The sequence below is a fragment of the Syngnathus scovelli genome, chromosome 15 (assembly GCF_024217435.2).
Source record: "Syngnathus scovelli strain Florida chromosome 15, RoL_Ssco_1.2, whole genome shotgun sequence".
In the NCBI taxonomy this organism is placed as follows: Eukaryota; Metazoa; Chordata; class Actinopteri; order Syngnathiformes; family Syngnathidae; genus Syngnathus; species Syngnathus scovelli.
In genome coordinates this window covers 4,750,123-4,773,351 of record NC_090861.1, presented here as the reverse complement: position 1 = coordinate 4,773,351, position 23,229 = coordinate 4,750,123, and the positions used below count along the sequence as shown (strand labels likewise).

The window sequence follows — 23,229 nt, the reverse complement described above, 5'->3', positions numbered from 1 at the left end:
GACTTCGACTAGGCACAGATCAATGCTCCAGGGTCCTATCTATTACTGACATCCAATTATACCAATGGATGTCCGCTTTGCACGGCTACTAAGTGCCTTCGTCCCTTTTATTGACAACCTGTCAACGGCCCGCACGAGGCCGAGCTACTGGCAAATAATACGCTATCGATCCAGATGACCGGCATACCGTTAAACGTGCTATGAGACCATCGGCGGTCACAAGACTTAAATGATTCCACACATTAATGAAGCGTTTCTTATAATCTGGCATTTTAAATGGCAGCGCTAATTCAGCGCAACTTTGATTAGTGCTGGCTGGCAGTGGCGGTAATTAGCCAGTGCATTAACTAACAGAGCAAATAGGCTGTAATTAAAAAAAAAAAGTAAATCCCGTGCAGAAGCAAATAGCCACACTTCCACAGCAGCAGGTGACAGACAAAGAATCAATAGTAGACATATTGAGCCGTTGGCTTAACTGTGCTGGTTGGCAAACAGAAAGCGCTTGTGTGTTTATGCGGTTGCTGAGTGGTAAGCGTTAAAAGATTCCTGTCCCTTCATTGATTGATTAGTCATTAAGTGCCTCACCTAGCGTCTGGGAATGGAATTCACTGAGCGATTAGAATTAATCAGAGGAGAAGAAACGGCGGGAGGTCGACACACTGGAGAGCACACGTCTTGAGAAATTAAGCAGACAGATGCTGTGTGCAAATATTTATAAAAAATAAAAAAAAAAGCTTTACGGGGATTTTATTTTTTTGCGTGTCCAGAGGGACTTTATTTATTCCAAAAATACAGCACAAAAATACACACAAAAAATGGATAATTGGATTTCATACACAGTGCAAAACTGAAAAGGAGATCTTCATATAATATTAGTAAAATAAAAAAAACCTACAGTTAATATTGTTAATATTATGCAAAGTTGTGAGCGTATTTATTGAGGGACTACCCGCCGAGACCTCCGTAGTTTGAATCTAGAATTCTACGTTGGTTCACATTCAGACTGCAAAACACACACACAACACACTCACACACATTTGTACTGTAACTGATTCATCGAGAACAGCAGAGCATCACTCATACAGCTGGTATTATTAGACACAAATACTTGGACAAAATACACCCACGACTTTCTTAGACATAAAAAAAAAAAAAAAAATTAACCAAGCAAAAATACACAAAGTGTTAGAAAGTAAATGCAAATGAAATCAACTTTCTTAAGACAGTGGAAATGTGACACTCATTGGTGTGACAACATCAGTAGTGGAGAGAAGAACATTTTGTGGACTACAACGGCCATCCAGGACGATGCAAACGACCACAGTGCCGTGGATGTGCTACAACCAAGACAAGGCACAACAGAAGCCAGCAGTCAAAAAGAAAACGAGTAAGGCTCTGGAGCACAAAGTAAACAATTTCCCCTCTTGTGTATTCCAACTTCCCTAAAAGAATAATGGCCCCTTTTTTTCTTCGTTTTCATCTGGCATGAAGATACAGTACATAGTTGCATAGGGGCTTTATTATGAAGTGGCTGCTATAATGGGAATGTTGCTTCATTAAAACATTTTCAATTCACGCTACAGAAGCCATGACAGGTTTCATATTGAGCGTGGGGAGAAGGTTAATCAAGATGCTGGCTCTTTGGAATGCAACCTCACAGAAGGAGGATTATGTGTTCTCTGGCACAGATGGGGGGGGGGGGGGGCGGTTGGGGGGGCTACTACTGCAACAGATGATAATGAACGTTGGGCTGTTAATACATCTAGCGTGTGTGTGTGTGGTGGCCAGAGGAGTTGTGGTCCTTTGGCCGCCAAACATATTCAAAGCTAATTGCTCAGTGAAGCCCGTTGTCCAGCTGCCCCCTTTTGAGGAGGTAAATGCATGTGTGTGTATGTGTGTGTGTGTGTGTGGGGGGGGGGGGGGGGTACTTATTGTTTTTTAAGCCTGTTCGAGACACGGTAATCCAGCCAATCACAAAGTGAGGATGCACAAACCCTCCAATCAGCAATTGTTATGCTTCTCATCCCAGATGGGACATTTGAAACTTGGGTGGGGGGGGGGGCTTCGCTAATATATCAGATTGATCACAATTGTAATTTTTCCAAAGGTGAGAGCATCTCATTTGGTCTTAATTAAATGTTAGCTAGAACCTAGCAAAGACTTACATAATAGAATTGCGTAGGCAGTAGAAGAAAACAAATAAGCTCTACATTTTACAAACGCGGGCATAAACAAACAGTTGAAGCCAAAATTGTTCATAAAATAAAAATGACACATTTGCTCAGAGATCCCACTCGGCAACCAAATTTGTCTGAGGTACGAATCCTGTCGCGCTGAACTGTTCATCTCACCACACACACACACACACACAAAGACATATACACACACATGCATTCATACAGCTGTACAGATAGTCTGGATCTGTTCTTAACATACAGTATTATTAAATCATGGGCCAACTATGCTTTAAAAAAAAAAAATCAATTATATACACAATAAATTTCTAGATTGACCACTCCGCTACAAGTTCATGTTTCAGCGAGAAAGTCCAGGAAGTAAAATTGATAAATGTTTCTAAATTGTGATTGATTTAAAAAAAAAAAAAAAAAAGTCTATGTGCTCTGGCGTGACTTCGGTAAATTTCTCTTCTCAGCACCACAGCAGTCAGGTCTTCATTGGAGGAGTAAGTTCTCATTTTGTCTCATTTGAAACTCCAGCTTCATCTTAGGTGGCTTTTGCCCCCACTCCCTTGCTCTGGTCCCTCCCCTTGGTCTTGCCGTCCCCTCTGCAAGAGGAGGCCACGTTAAACGATGGAGCCGTCCCTGTTCTGGGCAGGGATCATGACGGGGATGGCCCCCATGCGACTGAGGTTGGGGCCAGCCATCCTGGGAGCGGTGGGCGGGGGCAAAGGGGTGCGGCTCGGTGGTCTGTCTTCCTCCGACGAGGGGATCTTGTCATACTGGGGTTTCAGGGCGTACTCGTGCAGGTTGGAAGGTGACATGGAGCCGAGAGAGGAACGCTGGCTACCCACTGTGAAGCTGCGCGCCGTTGAAACGCGACTCTTGGGGGGAGGAACGTCCTCTCTGAGGGGAAATCAGTCAGTGGCACATTTTAGAAAATGGAACAAAACCCAGCATACAAGTCCCCCATCCCCTCCATTGCTTTTTTTGTATTTTTATTTTGTCTCATTTCAGGTGATATATTAACTTTCAAACATATAATGCACAGGTGTCAAACTCGAGGTCGGGGGGCCAGATACGGCCCGCCACATCATTTTATGTGGCCCGTGAAGACAAATTGTGCATCAAATTTGTGTCATTACTAGAATTGCAAATTTTCACAAAAATAATGTGTGTTATAATGTGGGTCATATTTTGTATGAAAATAGACCTGTTCATTGAACTGAAAAAAATATATACATTATAAATATTTTAAAAGGTGAGCATGAACATGAATAGATAAAAGGACAATTTGAGTATCGACAGAAATCATTTGCTCATCCCAAACAGCCTGCGCAATGCTCATGTCCACAAAAACAAGTTTGACACTGCTACAATTAAGTATGTACTCTAGACAAGTCATAATAAGGACAACAATGAAGACTCAAGAAGATGAGTCATTTCAAGAACACCACCACTTGACTCATTTAAAGCCAAGAACAAATTATTGATGAAATAATTAGTGGAGGAGACGCTTTTGGATGAGGCGGGGGGCAACGTCTGCACAGTTTAGCTACGCTGCTGACTGCAATTGCCCGTGAAGCTAGTCACCAAAAAGCGCCAATGCCCTCTTCTCCCTCTGCAGCCACATTAGCAGCTAATAAGAAGCATTAATCCAGTTAAATGCTCGCCCAAACTGAGCCAAAGGGGGCCACAGAGCTTGTGTTGTCCATGGCGTCATGGGGCGGTGTTTCAGCAAATGTGTGTCTGTGTGTTCTAGACAGGACCAGTGGTCTAATCCTCTTTGTCCTACAGCGTGAGCAGTGTCACATTGTGGTCTTAGACAGATTCAGTCCGCAGCAGAGTGATAGTAAGCCTGCTGGTTGCAAAGAGCCCGGGGGCCGGATGGAGAGGTGGATGGTGCGCTGGGGAGGGGAGGGGCAGGGCACTCGGTCGGGCGCAACAGACATGACACAGGATACACAGAGCAAACAAAGCTTTCAAACTGATTACCACAGCTGTTTATTTGAGGAGTGGTGTAAAGAAAAAAAAAAAAAAAAAACGCTGATGGAGGCGAAAAAAATGGCGGGTGGAATCGTGTTTGTGTGCACTTCTACACGCTGATGTACTGGGGGAAGAAAAGTGTGCCTGCTACTAATATTTTACATCTGGCAAGAAATTCCTAGGCACACCTAGTATGACGGATGATGTTTGTCAAATTGGTGAGCAGTTTACGTCACTTCATTCCCCATATTTCATTTGAATTTATTCCAATATTTCCTCATCATTCAATCATGTTGCCTTGTCATTTATCACACCACATTTGCAGCGGAAGCGTTTGCATCTTTTATGTTGTACTACATTGATTACATACATTTCTTTCAATTGTTATATTTTGATATAATATTAAATTTCGCAGCAAGTATGAAATATTTAGATTTTAGGAAGGATTTTTTCCCCACAGTGGTTATGCACGATGACATATTTATTATCTGTCTTTATCAGTGAGCCAAATGTAAGTGTGGCTGGGTACCTTATCTCATTGCAGATTTCCTTCTCATACTTCTTCCTGTTTCGGGCACGGCAACAGCAGAAGAGTATGATGGCGATAATGATGAGGATCAGCAATACAAGAATTATGGCTCCTGCGATGATGCCGGCGGTATTGGGAGCTGAGTGCAAAGGAGAGAACGACTTCAAGGATTTGATATCATAATAATATTGTTTTTTCCGCACTATAAGGCTCAGCTTCAATGAATGGCCCATTTTAAAACTTTGTCCATATATAAGGCGCACCGGCCATTTGAAAACTTTGTCCATATATAAGATATAGACATTTGGCCCGCGGGCCGGACTTTGGACACGCCTGCTCTAGTGGCTCAATATTGATCCATATATAAGGCGCGCCTAATTATAAGGCGCACTGTCGGGTTTTGAGAAAATTGGAGGTTTTCGGGTGTGCCTTATAGTGCGGAAAATACGGTAATCATCATCGTCATCATCACCACCATAATAATAATAAATCATTCAAGTTTTTCTTATTATTGGGTTAGGCACCCTTAGGTTGAATCAGTGCTCCGACCCAAATCAGTCCGCACCAAAACCGTGCAGGCTTTGGTACCCATCCATCATCACTGATTGCTGTGCAGTGTTAAATCACGACACAAAAAGTCCCCGATTGTTAAGTATACTTACGAGGCGTGACATTGAGATAGAGTATACAGTCCTCGCTTCCGACCCGGTTGGTGGCGGTGCAGCGGTATGTGCCAGATGCGCTGGCAGATGCGTTCCTCACATTAAGGGTACCTCCCACTGGGTCTGTCGCAAGGGCAAACCAATGCAGAAAGGAATTTAACAGGACGTTAAATGGTGTGAAAGCAGCTTTTATGTGCTATTGACTAAAAGCATTACCTAGCACACCGGAAGCAGGCAGCACTTTTCCATTACTGGTCTTCTCCCAGCTGTATTGCATGGGTTGGGTGCCCTCGTTGGAGGTACACCGGAGAACAATGTCTTTGCCCTCCTGTGTCTGTCCTTCAGCATAGCACCTGGGCTTGGATGGCTTAACTATGAGGGAGAAAAAATGATGTTGGCTAAGCTCCTCTATCTTAAAGCAAAATGTGTGCAAACACATTGGTTAGTCAGTGTTGGCAGGAGATGAGATGGGAGGTTCAAAAACAAATCTCAAATTAAAAGCAGACCGGTGAAACCCAGACACACTGTCAGCCAGGGATTGGGGGTAGGCGGAGAGGGCCACGGTCCAAGCCTGTGCCGTATTCTCTGACAGGACTGACATCATGGTGTGGTAATGGGTTCAACGAGAGCATGAAATGGAAGGCTCCAGATGAGAACCAGGTGTCAAGCGGAAGGGCGGCGCTTGGCTGCCAGGATTAAGCCGAGACTGACAGTGCTTGAGAGCTCAGGGTATTATTTTAAATACAGGACAGAGAGAAATAAATAAATAAGCAAGAGATGATGGACAGATGGTAGTGTGATGGAGGCCAAGGCTGAGTTCTGACTGCTCTTGCTGCTGTTGGGTTGAACCAAAACACACACACACACGCGAACATGGACCGCACACGATAAATGTCAGAGAGCGATGACATTCTCGAGACATCTTTTAAAAGGTGAAAGTGGATGCGTCAAAGGTTTGGAACGCATTAGGAATGCTACAAATACATTTATTTGTTTGAAAGATGAGGTTAAACGAGAAGGTGGGAGAAGGAACAGCTAAGCTGGCATTGTATAATGAATAACGGGGCTGGGATTTATGGGTTTTTCCATGTGTCCTAGATACGCAAATAATATAGTGGATATCCACCGTGGCATACATTTCGGTCAGAAGGAGGCAAAACTTGAAAGGGCTATTGTTGAAGAGAAAAGAAAAGAGCCAAGCGTTTCAAGAAAAGCCAGGTAGAGCAAATCAATGAAAGATGACTTAAGGTAGGTATGCAGAACGGTTTGGATATACGATGTGTCTGGAAAGAATTTACAGTTTTCTACGTTGAGTTACGTTCCAGCGGTATTCCAAAAGTCAACTTGAATTTTATTTTGAACCTCCTTTGAGATCAATTTCAACCTAAAGCCTTTATCACTATGATGTCACAAGCTCGGCACACCTATTTTTGGCCATTTCCCTATTTGGCACCTCTCAAGCTCCATCAAGTAGGATGGGCAGCCATTTTCACACCTCTCTCCACAGATGTTCATTGTGTTTTGGCTGGACCACTCAAGGACATTCAGAGTTGTCCTGAAGCCACTTCTTTGATAGCTTGGCTGTGTGCCTGGGCTTGTTGTTCTGCTAAACAGTTGCCCTCCCGTGAGGTCAAGAGCGCTTAGGAACGGGTTTCCATCCAGGACGCGTCTGTACATTCATCTTTCCCTCAATCCTGACAAGGCTCCAAGTTCCAGCTGTTGAAAAACATTCCTCGTAGCATCATGCTGTGGGAGTGTTTTGCTTCACTGTAGGGGCTGTGTCGGCCAGGAGATGACCAAATACCAGGTCTGCCTTTCACAGCAAAGAGAGGTCAATCCGAGAGTCCTTTGGGAGTATTGGCCAAAGTCTAACATACCTTTAAGTGTTTTGGACTGATCATGATTGGTAGATTGCAAAAGAGTTTGGATGCTGCTATAAATCTATTTCCCCGTTAGCTCAGTTGATGCATCTCTAGAAAGAATCCCGTTGCTTCTGAACTACGCCTCGAGATAATCTCTGATGTTTCCCTTTGACAGGATAATCGGACAATCATTGAATGACCTCATAGATCTTCATAAAGCATATCCAGTCAACTGAATTAACCAATTAGATTATAAAACATCTCAAATATTATCACGCTCTCAACTTCAATGTCCAGCTACAAGCTAAGGGGAACGGTTGTCAGCATGTGTGTATTTCTAAAAATAACAGCGGTCGTGACAAGGCAAAGCAACACCTGGCCTGGTTGTATATATTAGTATAGACGTGTGTTTGTGTTCTCGCTACGAGCCACACGGTGACAAGATGGGCCTAAAGGTAAAATGCAGAGCAGGCAGCAAATTGCCCTGGCTTCTCCTCGTCAGTGTGTCTTTGCTAAGAACATCCCTGTCCCTAGGGTCAATAGCTAGCTACCTGTCAGAGATGTAGCCTCTAGCTATTTCCCTCTCTGCCAGACACACTTGAGATGTCAGCATATTAACCACCATCAGAGCTGGGTCACGTTAAGTCTGTTAGCGGATGGGAAGATCTGTGACACACAACGAAATCCACAAGAGCTAATACAAGTAGCACTGCTAATACCCTATCGGAATATGGGGATGGTTAAAGTGTATGAAGACGAGTGACCTTGGACAAGGTTGTACAATTCCGAGTTCTTAGACTATTTGCTGCATGGAGATCAGTGTGCAAGATCTACAATAAATTTGAGGGAATGTGATATTGTTGTTTTCCTCCCGGGGTGGAATTGAAGGAGTTTCTCAGTCTGTCAGTGGAGCAGGCCAGTGACGTCAACCTGTCACTGATGCTGCATTTTTGCCTCAGGGGTCACAACCTTTCTGAGGAACATTTGAGAATCAGGTTCCTCTATCAGATTTCATCTGCTTCGAGTTCAAATGAAATCGAATGTAATCCTCCAAGAAAAATATAGTCAACCTAGTTTGCTAAATTAACTTACTATAAAGTAATGGCAGTCAAGTCAAGTGACAACTTCAGGAATTCATTGTCACAAGTCAAACTCACTGTTTACAGTAACAACCTTCATTAGAGCTTTGTCAACAGCTCTGATATTTGCACAATAGCTGGAATATTTCTGGTTGAACTGGTGGGAGCAGTGCATGTGAGCCATTTTTGGAAAGCGACTATCTGAAATAGCCCACACAGCTACGATAAGGGCAAAATGTAGCGCTTATCTCACAAGAGTGCTACATGTAGCTAGTTTTCTCCCGGACGCACAATCAGAAGGAATTTCACTTTCAACCTCATTTGATCAGCGGACCAATCAGCAACACATATGCATGAGTGTTGTTTGCAGAAAGTTATCTAACACAAAACTGGGATGAGTCAGTCATTCTAGCGTGCATAAAAATAAAGAATTGCATTTTTATGAAATACAGTTCATTTCTAATGCATATACAAGGAAAATACATCCAATATTGACGTTTATAGTCAGTTAATTATAAATGAACATCAATGCTGCATGAAGAGTTATTTTCTAAATGTATCTAAAAAAAAAAAATGTACTCAAGACAGATATGCGGGATAAATAATGACCTCAATATTGAAGTAAAAGATGATCACTTTTGACAATCAGGGTGGGTGAACACAGGATTGTAACACGAGGAGGTCAGTGGTCTACAGCCTCTGGGAAGGGTATGTTCTCAATTTTAGTGGGGATTAAATCAAAACAGCCAAGCGAGGCAAAGCGTGTGTGATTTCGACTGCATATAGAGGAGAGATGGAAAAAAAAACAACGCTGAGGGTACTGAGCTATTTTTTTTGCTTTTTTTTTTACTCACCCATGACAATCAGCAGCATCTTTCTGCCACGAATGCCAGGAGCCTTCTTCACTTTACACTGGAAAGTGCCAGAGTCCGACGACCTCAGGCCTGTCAGGTTGATGGAGGCATCCCCGTTCTTGGGGTCGGCTGAATTGAAGTGTACTCGCCCCTTCATAGCGGGATAGTCCTCGTAGGCCCTGTCGCCCGAGTACAGGATCACCTGGTTACGGAGAAGAGCATGTTTGCTAAGTTTAAATATCCGTCTATTCATATGGACTCGAGAAAAAAAGATGTTCATGTGTGTCATTACTAGAATTGCAAATTGTCTTCACTTATAATAATTTTATTTTATTTTTTTTAATATTTGACCAGTTTTTACTCGTCTGATTTGAAAACGAGTTGTCAGTTTGTTTTGTAGCTTTTACTGTATATAATATGAGGTGCTCATACATTTATTTGTGTTAACAGTCATAATGGCCCTCCGAAAGAAACTATGACTACAATGCGGCCCACGAAGAAAATGACTTTGACGCCCTTGGTCTAGACAAACAAAAATACATTTTGAAGGATGTTGCACAAAAGGATGTTGCCCCATCATATTGCCTATACGTACATACATGCACAATTGCACACAACATTTATTCCGCAATGTTGGGGAAATATCCTGAGGAGTAAAAGTAAGCTCTTTTATATCACAATGTCCTTCAGTCTTCCCAAGTAGGAGCCAAGGTGGAACAAACAAAGCGGCCAGTGTGGAGTCAAATCAACACCTGCTGTGTCAACAAAGGACAGGCGACCACAATTATGTCCACTCCCCCCTTCTTATCCACCTACACAAACACACCCACACTCTGGGTCTTAAGAGCAGCAAAAAAAAAATGAAGGCCAGTGAAGCCAACATTTTCCTTCAGAATAGAACAGGAAAAACTAATCATGGCACGGACGGAAAAGAATGAAGTTATTGGTGGAAGCAAACCCCCTGGAGAAAATCCAGATTGCCAAACCATTTTTGAACCGAAGAATAATTCTGCAAGTACGGAACAGCGAAAGGGTTAAAGGGGGTCAGTGCTCATCTTGTATATATTAACCTAAACAGGTAATTCAGTTAACATTCCACAGAGTTGTCAAGTGAGGGGGGAGGGGGGAGGGGGGAGGTGGGGTGAACGTTTCAACTTTCACTGGGGAACAGAACATGGGCAGTAATAACAGCAATATGTGAGATGAGACCACAAAGGAGCGGAAATTAAATTGCCCCAAGCTCAGCCAGACAAGAATTCTTACTCAAATACTTACAGGTGCACAGATGGAAGTATTTTTACACACGTCTAGTTATTACTTTTTTTTTTTTTTCAGTCAAACACTATAACTCTGACAATAATGAAGTACTAAAAAAAGAAAAGAAAATCATCGGGGAATTAAAATGAAAAGCACATGACAGGCTGGTGGGGAAATAATTGACCATATGATAAAATCACCACCTGTGGACGGCTCAGAGGTTTTAAAAAAAAAATGGTTTCACTTTTATTATGAGGTCATTATCATGTGGTGCCGTTGCTTGGTGAGGATAAAGGAAGAGGTGCAAGTTATTTGTGAGGCAAATTACAAAACCACAATGCTAGTTTTACAGATTCGACCAACACTGCTCTACAGCAAAATATCCTGAGTCATAAGACTTGCCCTTCCCTCGCTGGTGATTAACTCAAACAATGTAAAAAATCTGGAATCGTAAAAACAAAACTTCTGTATGCCTAGCTGTTGAAGTTTCAAAGAGACTGGCTACACAATGCTTGTGTAACAAATACCAAGGGAAACTCCTTTTCTACACAAACAAAATATCCGAGCCCAGAAGAGAGAATTACGAGGAAACATTTGTGAGCGCTGTGAGGTATTGCAGTAAAGCAACAATATACGAGCACATCTATAAAAAAAAAAAAAAAACAACAGTAACAAAACTGTTTCTATGACAGTCGACGCCTTGAGGGCATGTGGGGATCCACTAGAGCACAGGTGTCAAACTCAAGGCCATATACGGCCCGCCGCATCATTTTATGTGGCCCGCTAAGACAAATTGTGAATCAAATTCGTGTCTTTACTAGAATTGCAAATTGTCTTCACTTTTAATATCTTTTTTTTTTAATATTTGACCAGTTTTTACTCATCTGATTTGAAAATGAGTTATTTGTCAGTTTGTTTTGTAGCTTTTACTGTATATAATATGAGGTGTTCATCATACATTTATTTGGGTTGACACTCATAATGGCCCTCCGAAAGAAGCTGTGACTACAATGTGGCCCACGAAAAAAATGAGTTTGACACCCCTGCACTAGAGGCATGGACTTGTGTCGTTTTTATTTTACATGGCTGAGTGCCATGCTGGAAAGGAAAGAAACTGGCTGGCGCTGGAATAAAAAGAAAAACCCTCCATCACTCCTACCGTGTGTGTGTGTGTGTGCATGAGTGTGTGCGAGACACAAAGTAAAAGGCGAGAGAACAAAGTCGCTGGAAATGAATGTGGCTCAAATTACATTGCGCTCATACATAGTGTATATATTGAAAGCCCTTATGAAAATACACAACTTGTGTTTGCCTCTGTATTTCATTTCACCTCTTGTTTAATAAACCATGCAGGCACGGTACATTGATGCCAAAACCCAAACACTGGCCAAACAATCACACCTCCACGATTTTAGTTCACTTTGTGGGGGCGGTACATAAGTCGAAAAAATTGTTGGCAAAATTATTATTATTTTTTTTTAATGAATAAATAAAATAATAATAATAAATAAATAAAATAAAATAAAAAGATTTTTTTTGGCATTCAGTGCACTCAAAGCATTTCTGTAGGTATTTTGGCACATTTCCCGTTTCTGCTCAAACTATCTCTGGTGATTTTCTACAAATGTTTCAGCAAATATAGAAGATTGCAACATTTTTTTTTGAAAAGAACGACGGTAATGTTCTAGTTGCCACATACCACTTTGTCTTCCTTCTGGTTGTCTGACGACAGACGGCTCCATTCAATATCCAACGGTCCAGAATCCTCAGGGCTTAAAGTAAACATGCATTCTAGCTTTACGGTTTCACCGCTGGCTTTCTCGATGGATGTCGGCCCTGTGGATGTTATCTCCAGTCCAATGGTCCAACCTGTACGGACACAAATACAAGAGTCAAGCATTACACATTGCAACACCAACAAATTGTTTTAAAACTGGAGCATAATTGCAATAATTTGTTTTTCTCACTGATGTAATTGACAGTGACTTGCAGAGCAGACAAAAAAAAGGAAACCTGTAAGCTGTCAAATGTTTTGGTTCAGAAAATGTTGCACTCATAAAATAACTATGGCTACATGGCGTTGGAGGAGCGAAGTACCTTTTGAAATATGCATAAGGTAAAACACACAGTGAAAAACACAGTAATAGAGATAACCAATGCATATTGCAAACTCAGCTGAGTATTTATTCTTCGAACGAATGGGCCAAGTAATTTCCTGGGCTAATATTCTCCATTCAATGAGACATTTAAAGCCCAGAATGTAAAAGGGAGGCTGCATAGAGAATGAAGTTGTCACATGCTGTCTCAAAACATTAAAATCCGTTTGACAGCCATCCACCTTTGAATCAGCGGGTGCTGGCTTAAAAAAATAAATAAAAATGAAACCACCACCATATGTCGCTGCTGAAATGCAAGGTGTAACATAACGTTAAAAACAAAACACTGACAGATGTCACTTAAATTTCCTGCAGATTAAAAAAAAAAAAGAGCAATCCTTCTTTATCCTTCTTAAATTAAAAAAAAAATCTCATTTCAAGACACGGAGATGACTAAACTTGCAACGGTAATTAAACTAATTGCCAAACCACGCAAGTGTGAGCTCTTCATTAACAGCAACATTTGGATATTATTTCTGGAAGGATTACAATAATTACCAGATGATTTCCAACCCACAAAGATTTTCACACACACAAATCTAGTTTGGAACAACATCCCGAGCCATTGAATGTTTTACAACTCCTTTTAATACTCCAGACTATCGGATAAGATCAAGTCCAAGATCCTTGCCCAGTTTGCATAATCAACGGTAGCTACAGGTTGAGCTCTCAGGCTCATTTCAAAAGCATCAGAGCTCAATTTCATGCTGGAAGTGGGCCATGTTTGCAGAAGTGAATTAAAATACACCACACAAGTGCGCAGTCACAAGCACGGTTGTTGAGGCTTAAATCCGTTGAGCATTTGCACAAACATACTTTTGACATCGTAGTGCTCCAGCTGGTCGTTTGAACGTTTTGACAGATTCCCACGGGCGCCAGTTACTGCTTTTGGCTAAAGACAGGGAAAGTAATATTGCGAAAACTGTCACTCTTCCAATGGAGCTTTAAAACATTGTGACGTGGAAGCTCGGGCATTTGTCAAAGGTGTTTGTAAAGGGAGAACAAAACTATTGTTTTCTTTTGATTGTCTAATAAGTTACACCTATATGGAGCATATAGGATTTATTTCAAATGCTAATTTAGTCTACAGACACGTGAAGTTTCAAAGCATGATATCATGTCAGCTTTGTGTATGCAAAAGGCGGATCGGCTCGGCTTGGCCGGTGGCTCTCAGGTGACGGCAGTGCCAGGGCAGAGGAACACACAGAGTGTAACGCTTGATTCCAAATTCAGTCGACACATGCGAAGCGATATACCTGGCAAATCCAGATAGTGTAAAAAAAAAAAAAGTCCGGAACTGTGCAAAATGTCGATGACCATAACTCGACTGCAAATACAGCATAAAAAAAAAGAATGTGGGTCAGAAAAAAAAAAAAAGACATTACCTACCATACATACAAATATTTATAGGGAATTTAAATTAATTCTAAGGGGTCCTAAATAAAGTTAAAAAAAAAAAAAGTGACTCCTAAATTTGAAAATAAACAGTGTCTGACTATTATTGGTCAAAACTAATTAGGTAGACTGAATTCATGACTTCATTGTAATATGATAATCATAAAAATAAGTGATTTGAATTATATTAAGTAAAATAACACCATATCTCAATACAAAATAATAATTGGATAAGAAACAAAAACTAGGGAAAAATCATTTTGTAATACACTTTTTAATTGATGAATCAATTTACAAATTCAATCACAACGCCTCAAAGTACGTTTCAGAATTTGCATCCAGTATTCAAAGCTTTTAAAAATATTTGCAAAATCTCAGCTTTGGATTTGCTACTCTACCAGTTCAGTTTGTACTACAGTAGGTCAAGAACGGTTACCGAGAGACTGAAAACAAGCGTGAGGAATTTAGCCTGTCAGCATGTCCCATTCAATACTTCCATTGACCAATGGTGCCAACGCTACTGTATGTCCTTCTCCCTCCGAGGACTTGCGGAGTGACTACGGAGAGCCTCCAATTCTCCGCCATGTTACTGATTGCGGCGACCCCCTCCACCTTTGTCGGCATACAATGGGGAGTGAATCCCGTCTCCTGGCAACCAAAGCCTCGGAGAAGGGTGGCTTGCTGTGGCGATTGAGTCGGCGCCATTAAGAGGGGAAAGGGAGAGCTTCAATGACAATGGGCAGTGCAAAAAAAAAAGCAGGCACGTTTACTAGATGACAGGTTGAATGAAAGCCGGTTACTATTTAAATCCTCCAACTTCAAAATGTATTTAGAGATGGAAACTGATTTGTTGCCTTAACTTTTCTGTATGCCGATTGTTACTGGCAAGGGAAATATATGATGGTTCGATTTACAAAAGAATCCAAACAGCCTTTTAAAGGAGACTAAACATTTTCCTGAATAGGACATAATGATTGAATAAACACCACATTCATTATTGTGAAATAGCAGTCGAGGGGCAGTGGAATGAGTAAATTAAATAGCTTCGACACTCGCCATCACAAACAGTTAAGCCGGTCCCCTGTGACTGTGCCGAAGAGAACATCAATTATCTTGCTCACAGCACAAGATAACTTCTTAACTTGGTTGGCGCTCAGAAGGAAAGCCTTTGAATACTCGCCCGAGTGTACCCAGAGGAATTTAAAGCGATGTGTGTGTAGCGACGTTTATTTAGCGTTGCAATAGCTGGGAATGTTGAAGCATTCAGATTGTGGCTGTAATGCGGCCTGAAAGCTCCACTTTGCACACAACGCAGCCATCAATTGCCAGTGAGGAATGACCTAAAGGCTGTTTTGACATAATTGGACATTAAATGATGAAGGGCTGACAAACGACACGCACTTTTTGCTGCACGGCCATTTGACAGCTTTTATAGTGGACCCGTGGGCCGTGTTTTGATGTCATTGTAGTGGACATACACAGAAGACTTTATAGGTACTCACATTGGCTGCAACGAACGATTACCGTATTTTCCGCACTATAAGGCGCACCTAAAAACCTCCAATTTTCTCAAAAGCCAACAGTACGCCTTATAATCAGGTGCGCCTTATATATGGACCAATATTGAGCCACTACAGCAGGCGTGTCCAAAGTCCGGCCGCGGGCCAAATGTATATATCTTATATATGGACAAAGTTTTAAAATGGGCCATTCATTGAAGGTGCGCCTTATAATCCGGTGTGCCTTATAGTGCGGAAAATACAGTAATGATCGATTAAGCTTTCGATTATAGACGTCGATGAATCGGGTAAATATTTAAATTCTTATCCCTTCATTCGAAAACATTGTTTCAAATTGACTGCACAAACATGATTTCCTATATGTAACAGTTCATGACTTCCCAGCAGTTGCTGCAATAATAATTAAAAAGGGGATGACTTTATTCATGTATTTAAATGCATGAGAAATACCCGGTGGTGCTGAACGATAGAAGCAACAAAGTAACTACCGACAAGAGGGAAGAGATTGCAATTCCCATTGGTGTTTGGAATTTAATGGTCAGTTAATGGAAAAACTCAGCAAGTCTTAATTGCACTTGCGATGTCATAGTCAGGGGACGTGCACTTTTAAAAACAGTACCGCCATTTGCCAACCTTTTGGTCACTAGAGGTTTGATTAGCAACAAACTAAAGAAACATTTTATCAGATTTTAGAATGGATTGTTCCATTGATTACTTGGCTCAGCCCTTCACAATGTTGCACGTTGTCGCAAAGCTGATAGGCTTGGTGCCAAGCCATACAACAACACCGATAACATCTTCATGATTAAAAAAAACAAAACCACAAAAAAAAAAAAAAAAAGTAACAATATAGTCTTGGAGGAAATTAAACAGGAAAAGCAGCATATTGAAAATAGATATTAGCTGTAAACAGCTTTACAAAATGTATTATTGTTATACTGTAGATAGCCCAAAAAAAAAAAAAAAAAAGGGGGGGGGGGTGATGGAGAATATATTACAAGAAGGCTTCAATCAGAGATGCTGGAGAAGCACAAAATCATGTCGGCCAGATTTTGCAGGGGAGAACACAATTCCCTGGGAGCAATTAGCGAGCCCGTGAAAATAGTTTGCATGGCTTGAGAAGTGGTGCAAAATAGCACAAATAAATACAAACGCAGAGCTCATATCTCATGGCTGACGAGGTTTAGAAAATAACATTTTAATAAGATAACCACAAAGATACACCATTGAAGTGTTGGGGGATCCGGTTTGGCATTAAGAAAAAAAAATCCAAAGCCATCAGATATCAGGTATCTTTTTTCAAGTAAAGATAAAAACTAAATATAAATCCTTGAATGCCACTCCAGATCAGATCAACCTGATATTTTCGAATTCCCAATCCGTGACCCCAACAATAGGGCCATACATGAGGTAATCAGACCTGTAGTTACAATCCAGCCCAGAAAATTATACGGAAAGTTTAGAAAAGACCGAGAGGTCCACAAAGCTCAATGGGGTGTGGTGTCTCCTCGTCTGTCCTGACACAGGGGTTTCTCTTCATAAAATACCCCCCACCATCCCCCAAAACAAATACAGTGGGCCTGCCTGATACGGACCGGGCCCCTGCTGGCGCCCCAGCCTTTGTGAGTGCCCCAGGGCACACGGCCAAGTTCCAACTCAGATCAGGAGGCAGCAACATTGATCAAACACTCCGACTTAAATGCAGTGCAGAAAATCCTACTTCATCCAGACTTGTGATGGACTTAAAGAAAGTTACTTTGGCACGACAACATGGATGACCTGAGAACCAGGATGCAAAACAATCAATAATAAAATATTTCTTATAAAAAATAAATATAAATTCATGGACAGAAGACTTCCACTTCACAACTTTTCGTTCCACATCTGCCTGACGCACCAAAGAATTTCCATCTCCCGCTCCTCAAAAGCGCTACTTTCAATATTTGTTATATCGCAGCCAACTCATTCTGTCAAATGAGTTGACATTATCCCAATGCAAAGATCTGTTTACTGCTGAAACCCCGGAGAACATGAGCACGGATGAAAACATCTAAACATATCCACGCCACTCAAATTCTGAGGATTTACTAAGAATGTTCCAACACAGACTGTCCCTTCCTGTCCTCTGTATGAAGAGGGAGACACTCCAGCAGGACATCAAGATAAGAAAGCTGTTGACAGATAAGATGGATAATCCCTTTTTGTCTTCTACATTTTATCTTGGCAGGACAGCCAGAGCAGATGTTGCGAAGCTGGAGAGTCTCTTCTTCACTCGGAGGTTCTTGAAAGCCAAAGTTGTAAACACACCTGGGTAATGAAGCCTGTAGGACGCCACAGGCAAAGACTGTCAGTTGTTGTTACAGCTTAACAGAGGCCCCCGGGTTTATTCATGCCTCCAGCTCGCACACTCAGCACCGACACAAAAACGACTACTCCGCATACAACGTTAAGTGACAAGATGCAATTTGGGAATGGTAAAAATAACCTAGCTGAACTAGTTAAGCAAAAAAAAATAAAAACAGAGGCAATCCAGTAAGCCAGGGGTGTCAAACTCATTTTTTCCGCCGGCCGCATTGTAGTTATAGCTTCTTTCGGAGGGCCATTATGAAATAAATGTATGAGCATCTCATATTATATACAGTAAAAGCTACAAAACAAACTGACAAATAACTCATTTTCAAATCACATGAGTAAAAACGGGTCAAATATTTAAAAAAAAAAGAAGATATTAAAAGTGAAGACAATTTGCAATTCGAGTAATGACACGAATTTGATGCACAATTTGTCTTCGCGGGCCTCATAAAATGATGTGGCGGGCCGTATCTGGCCCCCAGGCCTTGAGTTTGACACCTATGGCACACTAGAAAGATATAAAATATATTTTATACAATAAATTATCCCAGATATTATTCAACTATTAGATGGCGATACATTTAAGTTTGTGTCTGACTGGTCAAATTCAGATAAAATCATACAATTACAAAAGAAATATGCATTCAATAAAGCAGAGATTCTATTTAAATTTAAAGTCCGTGTTTCCTTGCTGACCCCTAACTTGACTCGAGATAAGACAAAAAAAATGGCCGAAAGATCACGAAGGGCAACGCCTCATTTTCAATGTCAAGACGACAAACAACAGAAGCCAAACAGTAAAGTCAACATTATCGCGCCAGCTACACAAGTTGAAGAGTCACCTAGGAGCTCTTATCGGAATCAGAATCTTTACTGGCTAGATTTGAAAAAAAGAAAAAGAAAAAACACACAGCTTCCATGGCTAATAAGTTTAACAGCTGGCGTCTCGAGGATTTATCAGTAACCATTGTCAGAAACGAGAATTTCACACAAATGTTTTCCGGTAAAAACAACTCAAAAAACAAGAAACATTTTGGTTACTTTTACCGCTATTATGTAGCGTATCGTTTCGGAGTTGGCAGAAAACAAAGGGAGAAAGTAGAAGTTGTAAACAGTGGAAGAAGACAAAGAGGATCTGCCAGACAACAATGGCCCACATTGAATGAACATATTAGAAAATTCCAGGGTCAACTTCCCCTATCTCATTTTTTTCACATGTGCAGTATCTACAGAATGAATAAAATATTGGCAGGAAAATGTTAAAGTAAAATACAGAGCTAAGATTCCTGGCTGGTTTTAATAGTGTAGGATCTGGATGGTACTCGGGGAAAACCGGCTGCTGAGTCATTCGGTTACAAAGTGCACAGATTACAAAAAAGGCATGGGATGGCCAAGCTTTCTTTTTTTTTCTTTTTTTTTTTTTGCTTTGGAGCAGCTAATAGTGATTGATTATTCCCTCGGCTGCCAAACAAGATTAAAACATAAATTGGCATATTTAATGTGGTCGATAGGGTCACACGATTCAAGCGGTCAAGCTGATGTTGAAAAGGCGACAATGTCGATACAACACACACACACACACACACTTTTGTCCACAGTGCATATGATGTGACCTGATGATTAAAAAAAAAAAAAGGAATCTCAGCAGACATTTGCCTTTTTCCACAATCCTACCGAACAATCTGTGATGTTTTTTAATGAGCTAGGTGCTCTAAAATCGTCTAAATCAACAGCTGCTTCGCTCACTCCCCCCCCCCCCCCCCCTTACCAACCTTTTTATAGCCGCAATATTTTTTAAGATTAGACAAACAATTACCTCGACTGTTCTTAGAAAGGAGAGCTGGGGGGTTTATTGCTGGAGGAGACAATGCAATTATGTTCCCACAACTCAAATGTGAGAAGGAATGCCTGGGCTAACATCTACCATACCGATTCAATATAACAAGACTTCATTATTGCCAGAAAAAAAAAAAACATCCTGAGCCCTGACATGATCATTTAACGAATGTTGTGTGCAATCATCATCATCATCACAGCAACGTCTTATTTGTCCCTGAGCTCCTTCTTATTTGCCATTAAGAGCAAAGGCGACTGAGAGGCTGGGCATCAAGTGGCGGCTAAATGATGAATGTGCTTCGAGGGTATTCATCACCCTCGCAGAAGCTGGGCGAGATAACCGATGGACTCCAGGGGGGGCCTGGCAGAAACTGCACCACAATGACCTTGTGTAAATAGATAAGCAAGAAGAAAATGCTTCCGTTGAAGTATTTTTTCTCAAAAACTCTTATAAATGATTCAGTCCAATGTCACTCAATCAACAAATGTGCGTGACTAAAATGAAACAACCTTATGATCAGTTTGAAATAAACAAGATGGTGAAAAACGACTCTTTCCAGAATCTTCGCACAAGAATGTGTTGGCAAGATCCCCCGTGAAGGAAGTTTTACTCCCTACCTGTCACAACGGAATGGGGTTGTGAATACAAAACGGCTGCTCGGCCCTTAACTGAACCGGGAAACAAGCGCTACTATTAATCAATTCATTTTTATACTAGGCGGCAATTTGTTCATTGAGTTATACCGAAATGAAATGGAGGGGAAAGAAGAGGGATGAGGTAGTGCAGGAGCAGGATTTCACATTCCCGTATCGTTTAACAGCAGTTGGCAGAAGGCTCGTGAGGCACTGTGAATATTCATGGTCTCCATCCTCAGTCTCCATCTTCAGATTGTGGAGGACAGAGCAGCGCTCTGGAGTGTAATCTAATTCCACGCGTTTCCCGCTTGGATTTCAAGGGCAGGGCGACAGTGAGCGGCTGCTTAGGTGCAACCTGTGTCAGGAGGGAAGTGATGGCAACGGACGGCTGAATGTGACCTGGAGTTGTTACGAGCCGTGCCCCTGGGGGCCAATGACAATGGCGGACGGAGGCACCTATGAACCTTGACAGGTTCTATTACATTACAAAAAAAAAAAAAAAGGCCAATTATTCTGCTGGTAACAAAAAATAAATCCTAATCTGAATATCACATTATTTAAATCATGCAGAGGAACAATAACTAAAATCAGGGTTGTTTGTTTCAAGCTACATATAAAGGGGGAGGGGAGCTTTTCGAAACATACACATAGTCGACACACAAAGTGCATTCACGGACGGGATCACTGCGTGTGTGTTTTCAAAAGGTAACTAAGCAACCGGCTCTTGGCCACAGCCTTCACTTATAGTCTTATCAGGTAACTGCACTCTGCTCCTGCTGTTTCCTCAGGTTTCTGTTTTTCCCAGGTCAGTGACATTGTTCTAGTATTGACCTAAAGAGTCAGTAGCAGACGTGGAGAGGAAAGCACAGACGGATTGTAATTTAATTAAGTGGTAAATTTAAAAACGGTGGGAAGAAATGAATGACTGTTTGCACAACAGATGGTGGGCGAGGTTGCAGAAGCACAATTACTAGATTGTTGATTTTACGTTTTATCTGTCCAGAGCAGTTGTATTTCTTCGGATCACAGATGAGCCGTAACTTATTTTGCTTTTAAATTGCATCAGTCAAACCGCACAAAAAAAGTAGAGCAGAAATACCCTTCCTTGTTATAAGAGCATTAAAGAGCGCTTCACAAATATGATTTACTCCTGAAGACAAAACTGTCAAAAGAAGGCTACCAGTTCGACAGATACTGTTCCTGACTGCTCAAGTGGAACATCGCCCAAATGATGAGGCCAGGCTGCCATTGGGATGATAATGAGCCCAAACTAGCACGCACACACACAAGCACAAACAATGTGAACCGTGAGACAAAAGAAGTGTAAAAAAAAAAAAAAAAAAATTGCTTTTAATCTACACATTGTATGCCCCCACAATCCCAACAAAGCATTGCTTTGTACTAAATTCATCTTGTTTTTCCTTTGTCTAATCACTTCACTGGTTTCTTTTATTTTTTACAATTTGTTTGATATAAAAGAAACCAGTGAAGAGATTAAAGCATTTCTTTGATGCATGATGGCTATGATGCTAATAAGAAAATGCTCGGTGGGATTTACTTAAAATTAAAAAGCAATTCTCCTAATGTTAACACAAAACATAGTGAAACAAAAACACAATCACATTTCACTTGCTGTTTAGCGTGGGAGGAGTTAGTATTGTGAGTTTCAATGTAAATTCCAGGACATTAAACACACCCATGTACTTATCAGCAACACGTTTTGCAGTTTTATAGCAGCATATAAATACATAAATAAACATAAGAAGGGATTGTAAGATCACACAAAAAAATTAAATTGAAATATGTGCTTAAAAGAAAGATATGTAAGGCAAAAGGGTGACTTTTGGTTCAATGGGCCACATTATCAATCTTAAGTAAAAGGTCACTAGGGTTAAATAGTAACTAGTAGCCAACACAAGCACAACGAAATTCAAGGTTGCATTTACTTTTATTTGTTAGAGTGCGCACTTTGAAGCGCTACAGGGCAGCCACAGGTTTAAAAAAAAACCTCCGGCCATTGTGTTAATCAAAAGAGGCCACATAAACGTGTACATATGGGTTATTTCATTTTGGTATATCAAACTCATGATTTAAGTGCATAATGTAATTCATTCAAGTTCTTGAGACGATTTAACACGAGCGTAGTTGCTTAATAATTTATACTGAAACTGACCTTGGATCGGAATTGGCCCCAGCTGAGCATTGCATTAATTATTTTATTTTATTTAGTTATGTTATTTCTACTAAGCACGTCTAACTACTCATGCAGGTCCTGAGAATACAACAAAGTTATCAGCGCATAATCAATTTAAACAATGCAAGTGTGCAAATTCTCGCCACTGGTTTTTAACGTTCCAAAAAACACAGCGAGGCTGACCAGTCGCACTCCCAGCCGGAAAAATATCGTCGGAATCCAAGTCGCGTTTAATGAAAGAAAACTTACCCCCCAATATGCTGATCAGCAAATACCACAAGCAGGCGTTAGGTGCCTCCATCCCCGTGGCAGTTAAATGTCAGTCCAAGTCGTTTCGGTAAAACTTTACTCGGGAAAACTTGTTTGCAGAGGGGAAAGGCGGTCGCAGAGCTCTTGCCAAGCATCCACACAAGTCCGCTCGCTCCTCCTTCTCTTCTCTGCAGGTGCACAAGGAGCCGCAGGGTGTCACGTGACCTTCGGTCAGCCGAAACTTAATACAGTGCTGCCATCTAAAGGTTAAATGGTGTCATTGCGTTATGCAATTAAACCGAAAAAATAACGCGTGATCACGCATTGGCGATGGCAAAGACAAGAATTGACCTTTAACCCGTCAAAATCCGTCAAAACGTGCAGACTACACATGAAGTAACCTTTTAAGCTTACCTCATGAGGTGTAACTGGGCCATCGGTCCACTAGATGGCAGCATTTATACTATTTTGCTAATCATCCACTA

General features: G+C 41.2%; 1 protein-coding gene across 1 annotated transcript; it reads right to left on the bottom strand.

Moving 5' to 3' along the window:
* Nucleotides 1–745: 745 nt before the first annotated feature.
* Nucleotides 746–22,922, bottom strand: cxadr (CXADR Ig-like cell adhesion molecule). The gene is made up of 7 exons (XM_049743673.2): nt 22,745–22,922; nt 12,106–12,275; nt 9,150–9,351; nt 5,571–5,726; nt 5,355–5,477; nt 4,693–4,831; nt 746–3,083 (listed from the first exon to the last, which is right to left on the bottom strand). Exons 1-7 carry the CDS (start codon nt 22,794–22,796, stop codon nt 2,804–2,806), a joined length of 1,122 nt encoding a protein of 373 aa, XP_049599630.1. The 5' UTR covers nt 22,797–22,922; the 3' UTR covers nt 746–2,803.
* Between the last annotated feature and the right edge of the window lie 307 nt (nt 22,923–23,229).